Source organism: Patella vulgata, chromosome 2 (genome assembly GCF_932274485.2).
Source record: "Patella vulgata chromosome 2, xgPatVulg1.2, whole genome shotgun sequence".
In the NCBI taxonomy this organism is placed as follows: domain Eukaryota; kingdom Metazoa; phylum Mollusca; class Gastropoda; family Patellidae; genus Patella; species Patella vulgata.
In genome coordinates this window covers 49,141,001-49,159,362 of record NC_065880.2, presented here as the reverse complement: position 1 = coordinate 49,159,362, position 18,362 = coordinate 49,141,001, and the positions used below count along the sequence as shown (strand labels likewise).

Genomic DNA, 18,362 nt, shown 5'->3' with positions numbered 1-18,362 from the left:
GTTCGATTTTCACGAAATTCGAACTCAACCATCATTAGTGTATAACTGTGATATATTCGCACGTTGTTTTTTTTTTAAATCGGATAAAAATTATGACCTCTATAGGGACCACAAGGTAAAAGCGCGATTTTTCGTACAATCAGGAGACATAATTCAGGACGTTACGATCCGATATGCGCGAATATCGACAGGAACCAAGATTTGGGGTTATAAACATGCATTTCAAGTTTCATCAAAATTGTGACCTCTAGAGTGGCCACAACCTAAAAAACGAGATTTTTCGCACAATCAGGGGCCATAATCCATGAAGTTATGGTCCGATACATGCCAATATCGAAAGGAACCGAGATCTTTAACAGATAGACCTATATTTCAAGTTTCGTCAAAATTGGATAAAAATTGTGACCTGTAGAGTGTCCACAAACAAATTGTGGGCGGACAGACGGACAGGGGCGACTACAATATACGTCCACATTATATGGGCGTATAAAAACAAAAGAAACTGGAAATGGTTGATAACGCTCGAATCCGATGCGATTTCCTACCAGGGTATAGGGGAGGGAGCGGGGGTGGTTATGTGCCCTCTCTTCCGAAAATGTGCCCTCAAATTTCGACAGAGTTACTTTAAATACTGAAGAAAATGTCCATCCCAATGAAAACATTGTGCACCCTTCTTCTGCCGCCCTTCCCTTTTTCCATCTAAATTCAGAGATACTACTAACCAATCGCACTTAATGTATGGGCCCCACGCAAGCTCAGACCCTGATTTCCACGGATGACTTCCAGAATAGATTTCATAGTCGGATTAATATTTCCATAATATTCAGAATCAACTAATTTGTCTTAGTTTTATTTATTTATCTAAATAAATTTAGGAAAAAGGCAACACGGTGGACGGGAATGTTTTTGCAGGTTAGCATACTCAAGGCCAATATGCTAACCGTCACCACGAACTCTATTGACATTTGATCTGTCACCAGTAACTTCCTTGGTCTGACTCACTGTGTATCTTGATCATCTTCTAATTCTTGAGGATGTCAATTCTACCCCCCCCACCCTCTCCTCATTTGGGAGCAGAATCGAGTGAAACTTGGCAGGAACCCTTTGTAAGGAATACCAGCCCTTTCTTATGCTTGTTTTTCTTTACTCACGGGTCGTTTAGTTCTTGATTGCAGCTAACTATGTTCGTGTTTAGATCCTTAAGACATAATGATAATCCTTTAACCGAGTGTCAATGTATGGTATGCCATGGCTCACCTAGATGTCAAATCGCTTCTACTATGTGCCACAGAACTCAAATTGTCCCGATCCTGCACTCACCCCCCCTCATAAAGTATCCTAACTTTGATCTGCCTACCCCCATTCGGAGGCCGTAGCACGCCCTTGGCTCATTGTCAAACTTTACACCAAGTTTTACACTGTCCTAAATTCTCTGCCATTGAAATTGATATTTCCGCTCATTATTGAACTTAGGCAAGGGATCTTAATTGGCTCATTATTGTCGGCCTTCAATGCCCGTTATCTTTCCGTCATTTTCGGAATGACAGTGGGCAGTTCATTATCAAATGGTTCACTGCATATTTGACAAACAGGCGATACTGTATCCATCTGTGTCTCAACAGTTGAACCATTTTGTCAAATAAACTCGCCACGTGCCTCAATGGGTTTGGCTATCTTGGCTCAATTTTTGATCTTGGTGATCGAAATCGGACACGCCCACGACGCTGCGTCCACAATGGGCTGAGTGGTCGGCCAGAGCGTTTAAATGAAATTTAGTTGATGCTTGATGAATGCCATCGTATTTGATTTGAGGCAGACTCGACTAATCTTAATCCCCAAATCTCCAATGGGATTTTCATATATTTTGACCCTTGGGAACCAGTTAATTACCAACGTATATTTTGACATCATATTTGGTCATTTTGTAAAACTAATCACCAAAATGTGTATGGAAATGGATTCAGCTACCCCGAAAGGATAATATTTTGATATCAAACTGGATCATATTATGATAAGTGGATAACAATTGTCATTTTCCAGTCCAAACTGACGGCTATTTTGGATTTTTGCCAATTTGACCCATTTGGGCACGGATTTCGGACTGGGATAATATAGGCCTAGACTGACCATAAACCGTGGTCGGCATTTCTTTTGAATCAACTACCCGGAATGGTGCAAAATTAGCTAAGTATTCTCACTTACGTTTAAGAAAACCTTTGAATACGGGCTCGGGACAAGGAAATCATAAGAAGACCATAGTGCGTGGTGGTGGATATCTATGTTTTAAGCTTCGGGAGCATGTATTTTATATTACAAAAGATGAACAAATTTGAATGGTGGCTGTTAAGTGTTTGAAACATTCCCCTGCTGTACGACTAATCAAACAAATCCAACAAGTTTTGGTGACAGGAACAATAACTCTGCATTATGGTGGGGGTTCCTGCTTATATAAGTACTAGCCGAACAATCTCAGACAGTTTGAACAAGCGGTTGCCATGCAAGATTCGCCAACTTTTTGCAAGAGATGGGCAGAGAATAAACTACAAATACGAATGTTCGTACAGTCAGGGGCTACAAGCCAGGTTGTTACGGTCCGACAAACGACAATATCAAAAGGAACCGAGATCTTTGGGATATAAAACTACATTCTCAGTTTCATCAAAATCGGATAGAAATTGTGACTTCTAGAGGAACCACAAGCTAAAAACGCGATTTTTCGAACAATGAGGGGCCATAATCCAGGTAGTTACGTTCCGATATGAGCGAATATCGACAGAAACCGATATCTTCGGGATATAAACATACATTTTTAGTCTCATCAAAATCAGATCGAAATTGTGACCTCTAGAGGGTCCACAACCTTGACATTCCATACTTTTACACTTTTGTGTACATGGAGCGGTCATTCTGTCGGGTAGTTTCGGTCCGATTTTCACGAAATTCGAACTCACCGTCATAGGGTATAACGGTGATATTCAAACGTTGGGTTTTTTTTGTAAATCGGATAAAAATGGTGACCTTTAGAGGAACCACAAGCTAAAAACGCACAATTTTCGTACATTTAGGGGCCATAAGCCAGGAGGAACTTGCGGTCCGATATGCACGAATATCGAAAGGATCAAAGACCGTTTAGTTATAAACAAACATTTCAAGTTTCATCAAACTCGGATATTAATTGTGACCTCTGGAGTCTCCACAAGCTAAAAACGCGATTTTTCGTTCAATCAGGGACCATAATCCATGAAGTTACGGTTAGATACATTCCAATATCGAATGAAACCGAGATCTTTGGGAGATAAACTTATGTTTCAAGTTTCGTCAAAATCGGATTAAAATTGTGACAGAGTGTCCACCAACAAACGTAGACGGACACATGACCTGACAGGGTCGACGACAATATACGTAATGTTGAGCTGTGTGGAACATGCTAGAGTCGATTTGTAGCATACATTGTATCTGACCCACGGTATATGTTTGACACTGGCTGGGCATCATGATTATGATTAAATGTTGAAAACTGCATTGAAACCGCGTATTTTTTTTTTTTTTTTTTTTTTTGCCATTTACAAGGGGTGAAAAAACTTAAAAGGGCGACTGAACTCAAAAGCATGGCGCAAAGGTCGTCATTGCGTCCCTCTCACTTAGCCCCAGACTGACGGACGGGAGTGACAACAATATAGCCTCCCGTGAAATGTGAACATATAAACAAAATAGATTGTAGTAAGTAGCCAACGTGTAACCTACGTCTAGTATCCACAAAATCACAGACTTTTAATTGTTAATACATGTGTGACAAGGTCATTTAGCACAAGTGACACACAGTGTGACCATAACATCACCAGAAATTCTATAAGAACACCAAAATCTAACTGTCAGGTTTTGTCATAGTTTGACTTGGATATTGTAAACATGGATGGGCATCGAGTAGAATATGCAGTAATTAGTATTACTAAATTTAAAATAAGGTTTCCGTTCCCAGGAGTTTCCATGGAAAATATTATGTCAAGAACGACAACTTTGAATTGTTCTTCTCTGTCCACGCCCCTTTCGCAAAATTCACCGAAACAAAATTCATTTGCGTCAGTGAGCTATCGCAGATATCAACTTCGATCTCGAATAATTGTTAAGAAACAGAAGCGTGAAAGTGTGTTACATCCAAAAAAGAAGTGTTTAACGGTAAGTACTTTCTTGATACTAACGCCATATTTAGCATATATTGATTGACATGCCGGGGTAATCAAGGGGTCAAAGCTAGTTCTTGAGGTTGTGCCGCCTCTCTATCATTCAATATAGCGTTTGCTATATCTAGTGAAGTCGACTGTGAAACACGTGAAAGAACATCGGTGTTTTCTCCAGTGATTTTTATTGTGACATAACATGTCAGATTGACAAATGTATACTTTTTGTTGATAAGGATATGATACCCAATGGGATATTGTCTTGTGTTACGATATGAAATAACAATACATTTTGAGAGTTATTTGTTTTATTTTATATATCTCTAATATCTTATTGAATAGTTTCGATTACTATTACGCAGGTAGGAAAGGCCTGTTGAAATTATTTCTCTCTTTTTTATTTATCTTATCAATATAATCTTTTGATTATATCAACCATTTATGGCGGAGTAATATTAAGCAACACATAGAAAACTGACCATGCTCCTCCCCATTGCAAGTGTTATTTTTTTCTATGAGTTAATAGGGTCAACTTTGCAAAAAAACCAATGACGGTAAGGTTCTATTAAAAGTAAACTCAAGTTGCATTTAATCACATTTATTAACGCGTTTAAAACGATTATATCTACTGTTCACCAAATACCGACAAAGATATTATTTTTGTTGTGATTATCCGCCAACACGATCAAGGTCGCCATTATCATTTGAAATTTCAAGTATCAATATGCACCAAACATGACGCCCAACTTAGGGCATGGATCCTAGAAATAAATATCAGGTAGGCGTTTTTATTTTCATACAGTTGTTTTTAATAGTTCTTGTCTATTTTTGTCTGCTTCTACTATAAAACTACAGATCGTACCATTTCTTTAAAAACAAAAACATTCATTTAACATCTACATAACAAAATCATATATCCACATCAAAGTGAACGCTTGGTGTTAATTTCGGGCGATTGGGTCATAATTCTGATTTATAAGCCGGGAAATTTTTGGTTCTAAGCCATGGCAGCTTGACATCTACGATCAGATAAAAACAAGAACGAAATGTGACCGGTAGGGCCTATTCCTTTCAAAGTTTAATTCGATTATGTTCGCTAATGAGAGAAGGGTAGCACTCAAAAGTAAACTGACAAAGAACGAGAAGATGATCAAGATTTAGACATCGGTCGTGGCCCCTGTGTAGAAGGTTCAGTTTTAGCCTGGCCAAAGAAGTTAATGATGACAGAATGAATATCAATAGGGTTCGTGGTTCTTTCGTTTTCTTATACCTCTTTGACTGGAATGATAAGTGTTTCTACATCTCGGTAGAAAATCAAAACTGCGCTACTGACAATAATGTGCGAACATATGAAACGGAAATAAATATGTCACAAACTGTTTATAACATTCAACAAATTGCACGTTTTTACTCCGCATGGGTTTTTTCCATGACAAATCGGAAGAAAAGGTCCCAAGATTTTGCCAATTAATTTACTACTAATATAATATTTTATAAAAAAAAATTAATGTTATAAAATCTGAAAAGACACAATTAACCTAAAAACGTAAAAAAGTATATTTGTACATATTATTATCAATCTTCAAAGAGCTAAGAATAAATTCGTTTGGCTTGTTCTCTCTTTTCTTATATCTCTGTTAAAAGTAACATGTAACAAATTGCACTTTTTAGTCCACTTGCACTCCCCAGGTAAAAAATAAGTGCAGTCACTGCAGTCGTCTCAAAATTATGCATCAGCGACTCAATGAATTAATGAGATAAACAAACAGTGCTAAAATTTGATTATTTAAGGTAACTCTTTCGAAATTCTAGGGCATTTTTTCGAAAGGGAGGTCTCTTTTTTCAAAAGGGCCAACATGTATCTGTTATAACCTTGACAACAACACAAATTAATAGTTTTTTGTCAATATCAAACAGGAATTGTATTTGCATAGACTACACCAAAATCTATCTTACATATGTATTCACATACGGTTCCAAGGAACTAATTTACATAAAGGAAACACATAATTAACAATCATAAGCAAAATGATTCGAAATGAAGGTCATTAGAAAACGTAAATGCTGATAATCTCTCAATGATTGAAGGGAGATAACTCTTGTTTGACTAATGGAGGCAGACCACCATTAATTCTTCCATTTCCTCCAATGTTAAATCAGTGGTGTTCTACATGCTGTAGCTCATTCCCTAAATTTTGTTGAGAACTTTCCTTTACAGCACAGCAAGTATGACATCATGGGATCATCAGAGTACTAAATTTTGTTGAGGTTGACCATCAAAATTTCAATTCACTGAAATTCATAGCAGACTGGAGTCAGAATAACAAAGCCTCTTTACTCGTTGTATTCTTTCGCCTTAAAAGTCTCAATCTGACACCAGACCAGGCAGAAAATAGAAATTCAATGCCTCTTCATCAATTCTACACCAAAAAGTCAATACAGATAAGCATGCAAAATGGCAGGAAAGGAGGGAGAAAAATATATCTAATAATAGCCGAAACTACCGAGATATGGAAAATTAATGGTCGTCTGCCTCCTATAGAGAATCAATTTCTTTGTTTTCTTGCACATTAAGTCTGAATTATAAATAAAAACATATTTCTAGAAAAATTACCACAGGAATTAAAAAGACAAAAAAAAAATAGATGATCAGTTGGCTTTTTGCTGATGGGCACATTTAAGCTATTTCACTGCGGAAAACTGGCATCGGATTTACAAAACAAAAAAACTTCAATTAAAGTTATTCTGTAAACTGATTTTGCAATTTCAGAAATGTATTTCGGTGGGCAACGTTAGCACAGGCCAATTAGATTTAGATAATGTAACACTGCAACAGGTTTATGGAATCCTACAAATGGCTGACTAATCACAGGTCTATAAAAAGAAATGATGTATTAATGGTGGTTTGCCCCCTAATGACGCACTAAAAAGAATTCAACGGTGATTTTAGGTTTTAAAATATATAATACTACATACTTATAACTAACTTGCATATTACACTATCTACACTAGATTGACAAGAATACATAGTATATGTTCTAACACTCAATATTAGAAAGCTGATTTATAACATAATTTAGGGTGACTCTCATACAGTGGATAATACCTCGTCAGCTCACTTTTCATAGCAAATAAGTGACAGATAATGAACGAAATACATAATATATACCGTAATATAACTCGAAGGGCTAAAATGTTCATATGATTACCAAACGATGAAGAACTGGAGAGGTCTATAATCACTTTCCGAGTTATTGTCATTGACCACTTTTAAATTATTAGTGCCACCCCCCCCCCCCCCCTATATTATAGTAGCTAAAGTTATTACCCGCATGTATTGTACATGTCCATTAATTTTCAACAATTTCCCATGATTCATACTTGATATAAGCCGATTTTCCACAAAATATGTATTCTTCTTTCAGTTACCCTCTACATTACCAAATACTTATACCGTTGACGATTCATTAAGCCCGGGTAATGACCAAAACCCTATTTCGCCTAACTGGAATTATGGTCATCAACAATCATCAAACAATCAACTGACAACATATGACTATAATGGTTTTGGTCAAGCTCCAGCCTTTTGTGGTATACAAAACCCAGTTTATACTCAATTGAACGCGTCTGATCATTCCGACAGTCAATCGTCCAATCATTTTTTATACGATGAGCCTGCCTTGAATGGCAATTTCACGCAGTCATACGCAGTACGAAGAACGCCACCTGATTTCCAAGGAGAAAACGATGATTCCCGGGACAGTCCATTGCAGTATAGACGAGGTAAACGAACCTTGAATCCATTGCCCCGTCACAAACGAGAATCACATATTAACGCCGAATATCGACGACGAACGAAAATACAGGTAATAAATTTAACAAGTTTTTACTGCAAGGTTATTTCAGGTACTTGTGTAAACTCTTCGAGGGTTTGGAGGTTTTCGAGAGCCGTGTATAGTCAACGATTGAATATCAGCATATTATTGTGTAATTTGGACATTTGCTGAAAAGTAGGCGTTATACCCCATTTCGGACAGAATGAGGGCGATTTACCCAATACTGCCCAATACCACCCAATACCAAATACTACAACATACTACCACACACTACCTCAATATGGTGAAAAACTGGCAAAATATTTCAATTATATAAAAAAATTGTTTTAGTTAATTCGTGAAAAACATGCAAATAAATGTACGACAAATGTGATTGTCAATGTCTCGCTATTCGAATAATCCTTGATCATCCAATACTCACAAATATTAACCCATGCAATCAAAAATCAATCCATTTCTGTAAAATAATGGTCCAAGATTACAAAAAAATGAGATAAAAGTAAAAAATTTTGGATACCAATATCTTTGTTTGTGGAAAATGAATTATTTATTCAAAGTTTCACTGATACTAATAAATAGAGATTTCAAATGTGTACACTTTTATAAGAATTAACTCATTGATATTGAAGTAAGTGAAGAACTCTGTCAATTTTAATAATATAATAAGGTGGTATGTGGTTGTATTTTGTAGTATTGGGTTAAAATTGGGAGATAGTTGGTAATATTTGGCTAGTCAGTCAAATGCTTGAGCAACCGGGTACTGATACTAGAGTCTCTTCCAGTTTATCGTAAATGTTTTGCTAATTCCACAAATTAACTCATTTTATTTTTTGCATAATTCAACAACCGGGATAGTTTCTCACAATAATGAGATGGTGTTGGGTGTATTGGCTTGTATTGCGTAAATCGTCCTGTCGTGTCCTTAATTGGACTAAATTTATCACGTAAATGGTCCAGGTGAACATAAAATGCACCCGATTTGAAAATAGATTTCACAGGTCCACCCATAACAAATCATTCTTTTGTCAACACATAAAATATATATGCATTTTAATTCTCTAACCTCCCAATTTACAAACCGCTTTTTGTCCCCAGCCTTTCGAATTAAGCAGGGGACTATTAAAATGGGTCCGTCCGTCCGTCTGTTTATCCGTCACACTTTTTGGCAAACAAAAACTCTCCTTATAATTGAGCTTGAATGCTCAAACTTGGTGTAGGTGTTTATTAGGCGAATGTCTTGATGGAGTTCGAAGATGCGTATTTTCTGCTTAGACTAAGCAGAGATAAGCAATTTGATTGATTGATGCTTGGAATAAACTAACTCTCCTTCTAACTGAGCTAGAATGTTCAATCTTGGAGTAGATGTCTATTAGGTGAATACCTTGACAGTGTTCGATCATGCGCATTTTCCAATAAGGCTAAGCAGAGATGAGCAATTTGATTGGTTGAGTCTTTGGAACATGATAACTCTGCTTTTGTTCTAATTGCTTGGGATTGTTTAAACTTGGTGTAGATGTTCATTAGGTGAATGTCTTGACTGAGTTCAATGATTTACATTTTCCAATAAAGCTAAGCAGAGCTAAGCAATTTCTTTGGTCAATGCTTTGCTACAAGATTACTTTTATTCTAACTGATGGAGAGTGATGAAATTTAGTGCATAGTTTCACTACCAAGTACTTCAAGATCTTGACAGTTCAGTCGTGAACATTTTCTGCTGAGACTAAGTATAGATAACCCGTTTGATTGTTCGATACTTTTCAAAAAGATAAACTTGCAATTGATTAATATAATGTGTCATCTATTTATTTTGGGATTGCGGCGGGCGACATCGGCATCACTGTTGGCTTGTTTCCTTTAGACCGGATTTGATACTTTAAAGAATTTGGTGCCTGCATTAAGAGATTCTGGCGGTGTTGAGTTAAAGGAAAGTAAATCGGCTATGCTTTTAACAGGTAAAGGCCTATATTATGTTTTACTTACTTTTATACGCCTACATTGGACGTGTATAATTGTCTACAGGTCACAATTTTTATACGATTTTGACGAAACTTAAACTATAGGTTTATTCCCCCATAGATCTCAGTTCCCTTCGATATTGGCATTTATGGGACCATAACTAGTTCATGGATTATGGCCCCTGATTGTACGAAAAATCATGTTTTTAGCATGTGGACACACTAGAGGTCACAATTTTTATCCGATTTTGATGAAACTTGAAATATTTATAGCCTAAAGATCTTGGTTCCTGTCGACATTCGCGCATATCGGACCGTAACGTCCTGGATTATGGCCCCTGATTGTAGCTTGTGACCCCTTTCGAGGTCACAATTTTTATCCGATTTAAAACACCGTTCGAATATATCACCGTTACACCATAATGACGATTGAGTTCATATATAGTGAAAATCGAACCGAAACTACCCGACCGAATGGCCGCTTCATGTATGGAAATAGTGTAAAAGTGTGGAATACAAAGGTTGTAGATCTTCTAGAGGCCACAAATTGATCTACTTTTGATGAAACCTGAAATATATATATTTTTATATCCCAAAGATCTTGATTCCGTTCGATATTCGCGCATATTGGATAGTAACTTCCTGGATCATCGCCCCTGATTGTTCGAAAAACTCGTGATTGTAGCTCGTGGTCCCTTCACAGGTAACAATTTCTATCCAATTGTAAAAATTGTTGAAATATATCACTGTTAGAAGTTCGTAAAAATCGGACCGAAACTGCCCGACGAAATGGCCGCCCCTTGTACGCAAATAATGCAAAAGCATGTAATGTCAAGGTTGTGGGGGCTCTAGAGGTCACAATTTTTATCCGATATTGATGAAACTTAAAATATGTTCATATCCCAAAGATCCCGGTTCCTGTCGATATTCAGGCATATCAAACCGTAACTTCCTGGATTATGACCCCTGATTGTACAAAAACATTGCGTTTTTAGCCTGTGGACCTTCTAGAGGTCACGATCTTTATCCTGTTTTAAAAAGCATCAGTGTTACAACCTAATGACGATTGAGTTCGAATTTCGTGAAAATCTGACCAAAACTGCCCGACAAAATGGCCGCTCATTGTACGCAAATAAAGTGTAAAAGTATGTAATACCAAGGTTGTGGATCCTTTAGAGGTCACAATTTGTATCCGATATTTATGAAACTTAAAATATATGTTTATATCCCAAAGATCTCGGTTCCCGAATATATGAAAAAATCGTGTTGTTTTCTCTAGACGTCACAATTTTTATCCAATTTTAAAAAAAAAGGAGTTTCAATTTATCACCGTTACTCCATAATGACAGTTCAGTTCGAATTTCATGAAAATCGGACCGAAACTGCCTGACAAAATGGCTGCTCTCCCTTTTGTCGATTTCAATTAAAATATATATTTATATCCCAAAGATCTGGGTAATTTTGGATACGTGCGCGTTACGGATGGTAACATCCTGGATTATCGCTTTTTTTTTTAGCCTGTTCTCTGTCTTATCATTTGCAAAATGTGGACGTATCTTGCCTGGCAACCGCTATAGTTAGATTGATTTTCGTGGTGTTCATTTATTTGATTACATACAAAGAATACAAATCGAAACTCTAAAAATATTAAATAGGACACATATTGAATTGGTTTGGTGAAATAATTCTACCTTTTAATTTAAAAAAAAAAAAATATTAGCTGCTGAATATTGTGGTCAGTTGAAAAATGAAAGTTGTAGATATGACGATGACAAAGCGGCGTTGAAGCAAGAAATACAGGTCCTGAATAAACAGATACAGTAAGTAGACAACAGCTACCTTAAACTATTTATACAGAAGACTAGTGTAGCCTTGAGGCTACTTTAACTCAAGTTGGGGGGCTTTATATTATGGTTTTAATTATTGAATACCCCATACAACCTCCAAAATTTGATTTCTTTTCAGGCAATATCAGAGTGACCTTCCAGCAGGCGGGGTTTGTGGTGTAGAGAAACCTCACTGCCATCTAGATCAAATGCTTAATAAGTATATAAGTGGCAGAGTTACTGAAGATTGGAAATTCTGGATCGTATCCTTTACAGTGGGTCCAGTTGATAATCAAACACACAAGTTCTAGAGTTTAATACGCCCACATTAAAGTATGTCCGTCATTCTCACTTCATATGTAACATAAACCCGATGGACCTCGGACGTGAACTGGGTGGTGGACACCTATCCGTTATGTTATATGGTATAATAATTCAAATAACTCGTCTTATTATCGAAATACAAGTTCTGACATAGTTTAGAGCAAATTATTTTGAACGAGGATTCACTGAACGCTTTGAAAACTACGTCCTGTAATGGATGTTAAAACATCTGTCAAATCAGGTAGTTCGAAAATTATTTTTTTATACGCCCACATTTTCATGTGGACGTATTATGCCGTCGCCCCAGTCCGTCCGGACCTCCGTTCAAAATTCGTTTGCGGACAATCTACAGGTCACGATTTTTATCCTATTTTGAAGAAACTTGAAATATAGGCCTATCTCCCAAAGATCTCGGTTCCTTCCGATATTGGCATGTATCGGACCATAACTTCATGGATTATGGTCCCTGATTGTACAAAAAATCACGTTTCTAGCTTGTGGACACTCTAGAGGTCACAAATTTCATCTGATTTTGATGAAACTTGAAATGCATGTTTATAACCCAAAGATCTTGGTTCCTTTTCGATATTCGCGCATATCGGATCGTAACTTCCTAAATTATGGCAAAATGACCGCCCCTCGTACGCAAATAGTGTAAACAAATGGTATATCAAGGTTGTGGACCCTCTAGAGGTCACAATTTTGATCCGATTTTTAAAGAAAAGCGTGAATATATCACCGTTACACCCTAATGATGGTTGAGTTCGAATTTCGTAAAAATCGGACCAAAACTGCCGGACAAAATGGCCGCCCCTCGTACGCAAATAGTGTAAAAAATATATGGTATATCAAGGTTGTGGACCCTCTAGAGGCCACAATTTTTATCTGATTTTGATGAAACTTTCAATTTATGTCTATATCACAAACATCTCGGCTCCTTTCGATAATCGCGCATATCCGAACGTAACTTCCAGGATAATAGCCCCCGATTGTTCGAAAAATCGCAGTTTTAGCTTGTGGAACCGCTAGAAGTCACAATTTGTATTTAATTTTATAAATGAAGGTTGAGTTTGAATTTCGTAAAAATCTGAAAGAGACAGCCAGACAAAATGACCGCTCCTTGTACGCAATTATGTCCCAAAAAACTCGGTTCCTTTCGCTATTTGCGCATATCAGACCGTAACTACCTGGATTATGACCCCTGATTGTACGAAAAATCGTGTTTTTTAGTTTGTGGATTCTCTAGAGATCACAATATTTTATCCGATTTTAAAAACCGTTTAAATATATCACCATTCCACCATAACGAAGGTTGAATTCGAATTTCTGGAAAATCGAACGAAAATGCCCGTGAAAATGGCCGCTCTTTGTACGCAAATTGTGTAAAAGTATGCAGGAGTAGGGGTCACAATTTTTTCCGATTTTGATGAAACTTGAAATATATCTTCATATCCCAAAGATCCCAGTCCCTTTCGATAGCGACCAGAGAAGGACTCCAAGGCACATACATCCTCGGTATACCAAACACCTAGTTACGTATTACAAGTCAATAAAAGGACAGTTTTGACTACATCTTGAAACACATTAATATTACAGAATTTATCCTTATCACTCTATTAGTTTAGTTTTTTAGTGCGACCCTTATTTCAACATTATAAAAGAATGGTATCATCTAATACATATGCAGTATTTTATAGTTCCATTAAAACCTGGTCGGATGAATATTTGTCGTTAACTAATTTAAGACCCGGTATGTTTATTTTATCTATTAAAAAATAACGAAGAAAAGGGGATTTATCGCACACGCCAATGGATTTATCGAAATGGCCCCATTTAATGACAACCTTTATAATCACGGTTCATCGTATATATTTCGTTAATCGAACCGTAATGTTTTGCTTTGTATAACTTATCATATACATATAAACATGCAGCATGATGCACACCTGTATTATGGTCGTTTTGGGGTACCTTACGTTACCTTCTATATAATATCATCTTATCTTCAGGTATAGCCATTTAGGGAATGCCTCTTCCAATCTGCAATACTGCAATTATATACTAGATGATTTATATAAGCTTACCTTTTATTTACGTTTCATTTCCAGAAATCCTTAGCCTTTTAAGACAAATTAGCACAAAGACGTCGATTATGACAACACCAGATCTACTTCCACAAGAAGCTTTTGAAGATTGCTTTGACAAGAAATGTTAATTCTTTCAACAAAAGACAGTAAGACGGGGCGATACTCAAAGTTGACTGTCGTGGAATAATAACCAAACAGCTAGCGCCCTGTGAATAATATTATACCTATAAAAGTTCAAACCCATGAAATGGTCCAAAAATATATTGGTAGTAATATAGTAGTATAGTATATTTCTATAAAGACTGGTGTTACTAACACTAATAAGAACACAAAACGTGTTAGTTGAAAAGTATATGACCGAATTTAACTTGACTGGAGCCCAGTGTATATCATTTCTTGGGGACTTTTCTATTTTTGTTCAGCCGATTCTTTTCAAACAAATCAAAACAATAATGAAATATTGATAAAGTTATTTTTTGTTAATCTATAGATCCAGAATCTAGCCTTATGTAACATAATAAAGTATTAAACAAATTGAAAAATATGTTTGCCCTGCCTGCAAATAAGGCCCTGATATTAGTGATTAAGTATTATTATCATAAATAATATATATATATATGTATGGAACTATGTAAAAATGGCAAAATAAATGGTTTAAAGAGGTTCCCAATTGAAAACCCGGGGACAACGTAAGTAATGATAGATAAAATCACCATCAAAGCCAGTGTCGACACTGTACAGCCCTGGGTGCAGTTTCACAATGCAACGTATAACGATGAAAAATTTGCGCAACTTTATCCTTTGGGCAGGCTGCTACTGAGTTTTCCTTTTAAAGTTCCATAATTTGCTCAGCGCCCTCAATTAAAATACCGAGAGGTGCAGAGTTCCAGTTTTGTTTACGCCTTTTCTGGTTTTTGACAGACTGACACACGACGTATGTCACGCGCGATGACCTAGTATTCATGGGCGTGAAAATAGAATTTTATTCATCTATTGGCAGTAAAGTCTTACCGTATATAGGAATATATATCATTTTCGTAGTTAATGTTCACAAAGAAAGGATATAATCAAACACTGCGGCTATAGGCCTAAATGCAGACATTGGTGTTTAATTCGAAGTTGTTCCTAACGTGAGTTTTCCTCTTAAAATTACGAATTTTTGTGAAACTGCCCCCTAGGCCAGTAGTAATACAGGCTTCACTGACAATGAAAACATTCACAACAAGGTATAGGCAATCCAAAAGCGCTAAACGAAATAACGTGAAATGCAATTTAACGTCCAACTTTTCTGTATCAACCAGGATAATGACGGGTAAAAGCTAAGCCACGCAGTTTTGTCCGGGCTCATCGTCAAATTCAAACTGAAATGGTTTTTACATGGAGGTCAACGTCTATACGTAACCTTGGGTTTTCGTGCCATCTGAACGACTAGACACTGTTCCTTGCAGACACCCCATACACCACTGACTCTAGTGGATACCAGACTGGAAAATCCCGAGGAGCAACCATGTATCCACAAAAAAAGGACATGTATTTATATGTAAATCAAAAGCCAAATCTGAAGAAATAGCCATAGCTATGTCAGTACCTCTGAGATTTAATATTGTTGGATATGCATAAAAGCAGTTACACAACTAAACTGAAATTTTCCATTTATTATACTAATTACGGTGGCTGATAAGGGACATGAAAAATAATATAATTTGTTGTTTTTTTTAATATTCACCCAAGTCAATTTTAATATAATTTGTTTTTTATAATTTTTACCCAAGTCAATTTTAATTTTCACCCAAGTCAATTTTAATATAATTTGTTTTTTTTTGTAATTTTCACCCAGGTCAATTTTAATATAATTTGTTTTTTATAATTTTCACCCAAGTCAATTTTAATATAATTTGGTTTTTATAATTTTCACCCAAGTCAATTTTAATTTTCACCCAAGTCAATTTTAATATAATTTGTTTTTTATAATTTTCACCCAAGTCAATTTTAATATAATTTGATTTTTATAATTTTCACCCAAGAATTTCCACCCAGCGCGTGACGTCATCTCAATTAGCCTCGTTTCCAAAACACTGTTTTTAGAAAAGAGATGGTACTATATACATGTAGTTTTAACTGATGCGAATCACATTGGGCTTCAAACAGCTTCAATCTTTTCTTCAAAACAACGATCATTGCTATTTATAACATTTCTTCCCCATCCAACCACAAGAGATACACTGTCAAAAGTGAAAATGGACGTTTTTGATTTTTGCCTTAATAATGAGTAATTGCTCCACCAATCTTCAGACATTCAGCAATTCGTCGTGGCATGCTCCTTATCAACCATCCAATCACGATTTGGGACAATGTGACCCACTCCTCTTGCAGTGCCTCGGCCAATTCTTGCAGTGTTGACGTTGACGTCGACGAACACGTCTAACGATCAAAATAAGAAAGAGAGACAGAGGGGGGGGGGGGGTAACGCCCACTCGACACAAACAAGGTCATTTCGGGACTAACATATGGGGTTTAATTTTATTTCAATAATTCGCTGGCGCCTAGGGATCTTTAGCAGTGGGAGGAAACCGGAGGACCCGGAGAAAACCCACGAGGTTGGACAGGCGACCCTACTCCTTATCACGGACAACCCCGCCAGTTGACTCAATGACAGGCCTTATGATACAGCGCACACGTGCTAAATTAAATGTAACACACCAAAGCAAAGATTCGCTAAACAGTAAATCGTATGCAAGAACCGATAGGAAAGCAAACATGGATAGGATAAACCAGCACGCGGCAGTTTTCATCAACCCTTCCTTGAAGTGTCAAATTTGACAATAAACACCTCCCACGTGTATGGCGCTATTGTGTGCTGCATTGCAGCTCAATGGTTCTGTTGCCATATCGCAACCTGCATACAGGGACGGATCCAGAGGGGGGGGGGGGATCCAAACCCGCCCCTGCTCAGCTACATAAAATTAGTTGTAAAACAACCCTTTTTATGAGAAAAGTGTCATAATGTGCTTTATCATTTATCATCAGATGGTGCGACGGATGGGCACTCAAAGCGCGAGATAATGATATAGACATGTATAATATCACAATTAATGCTTTGCATCAATAAACTTGATTCACAGTGTGATCATGTTAATTCATAATAAAAATTGATGTCAAACAGGATGTTGGATTTCTCTGTTTAAAAAGCTCAATGTGCATCGCCAAAATGACGATAGAGACCATGTATTTCTCAAAAAATTTCAAGCTGAGGCGGGGGGGGGGGGGGGAGGGATACATTGCCTCAAGGAACCTGGCAAACCCCCTCCTGCAAAAATTCCTGGACCCACCTGCCCCCCCCCCCCGGCATAGGTATTTGCATTTCAATATCCCCTACTTTTTTTGAAGAGTATATATGTCGCAAGTCGCAACAGATCTAACAACGTAACCATCATATTATCATTTGTTAATGTCGTGATTTTAAGTTAGGAGAAGGTGACGGCTGTCCTAAGTAGCCCTAATCAATGCTTGTTAATGTCATGATTTTAAGTTAGGAGAGGGTGACGGCTGTCCTAAGTTAAGATTGATTTTAGTAAAAATTGTCCCTAAAATAGCTTTGTGAAACTTAAAATATTATTTTAGTGGATTTTTTTTATCTAAAATGCTTAAAATCGTTTTGTGAAACGGATCTATCTTAAGTTAGGATGAAATTTTAGTTTAAAACGATTTTAAGGAGATTTAAGTTTTTGTGAAACATCGACATTGGATGATGCCGACACACGGTTTTATTTCTGTTTTATTTTGGTTATAAAGGTGTAAGTGTGATATCGTGTTATCGGAAGCCAAATTCTGGAAATTTTCACGGAACTTCAAAACTATAATAAAAGGGCCTAAGAATTATATTATAGTCTTCGAGTAAATATTAACGGCATGCAGAACAAACGTAAATGGTCTATAAAATAAAAACGTTATTGATTGAATGGGCTGAAATTATTTGGTATGCAGTCACCATTAGTCACTCTTTATTAACATCTCCTGGTCAGGGAAAGGGGGCGAAAGTACATTAACGCCGTTTTATTTATCGGAGGCATTGGGGATTTTGCCTCTAATGATTTAGTTTTTTTTGTTTTCATTTTTGTTTTGGGGTATACTAGGACTATTGAGAAAATTTGCTGAA

General features: G+C 36.7%; 1 protein-coding gene across 2 annotated transcripts; it reads left to right on the top strand.

The window, feature by feature from the left end:
* The first annotated feature begins 3,906 nt into the window (after positions 1 to 3,906).
* On the top strand, positions 3,907 to 14,820 carry LOC126811592 (carbohydrate-responsive element-binding protein). Of its 2 annotated transcripts, none has more exons than XM_050537297.2 (7): positions 3,907 to 4,176; positions 7,604 to 8,044; positions 9,873 to 9,966; positions 11,690 to 11,789; positions 11,935 to 12,058; positions 13,740 to 13,869; positions 14,228 to 14,819. In XM_050537297.2, exons 1-7 carry the CDS (start codon positions 3,910 to 3,912, stop codon positions 14,332 to 14,334), a joined length of 1,263 nt encoding a protein of 420 aa, XP_050393254.1. In that variant the 5' UTR covers positions 3,907 to 3,909; the 3' UTR covers positions 14,335 to 14,819. The 2 variants fall into 2 exon arrangements, with proteins under 2 accessions (XP_050393254.1, XP_050393255.1); XM_050537298.2 differs by lacking the exon at positions 3,907 to 4,176 and adding an exon at positions 4,571 to 4,956 and having other exon boundaries at positions 14,228 to 14,820.
* Positions 14,821 to 18,362: the final 3,542 nt, after the last annotated feature.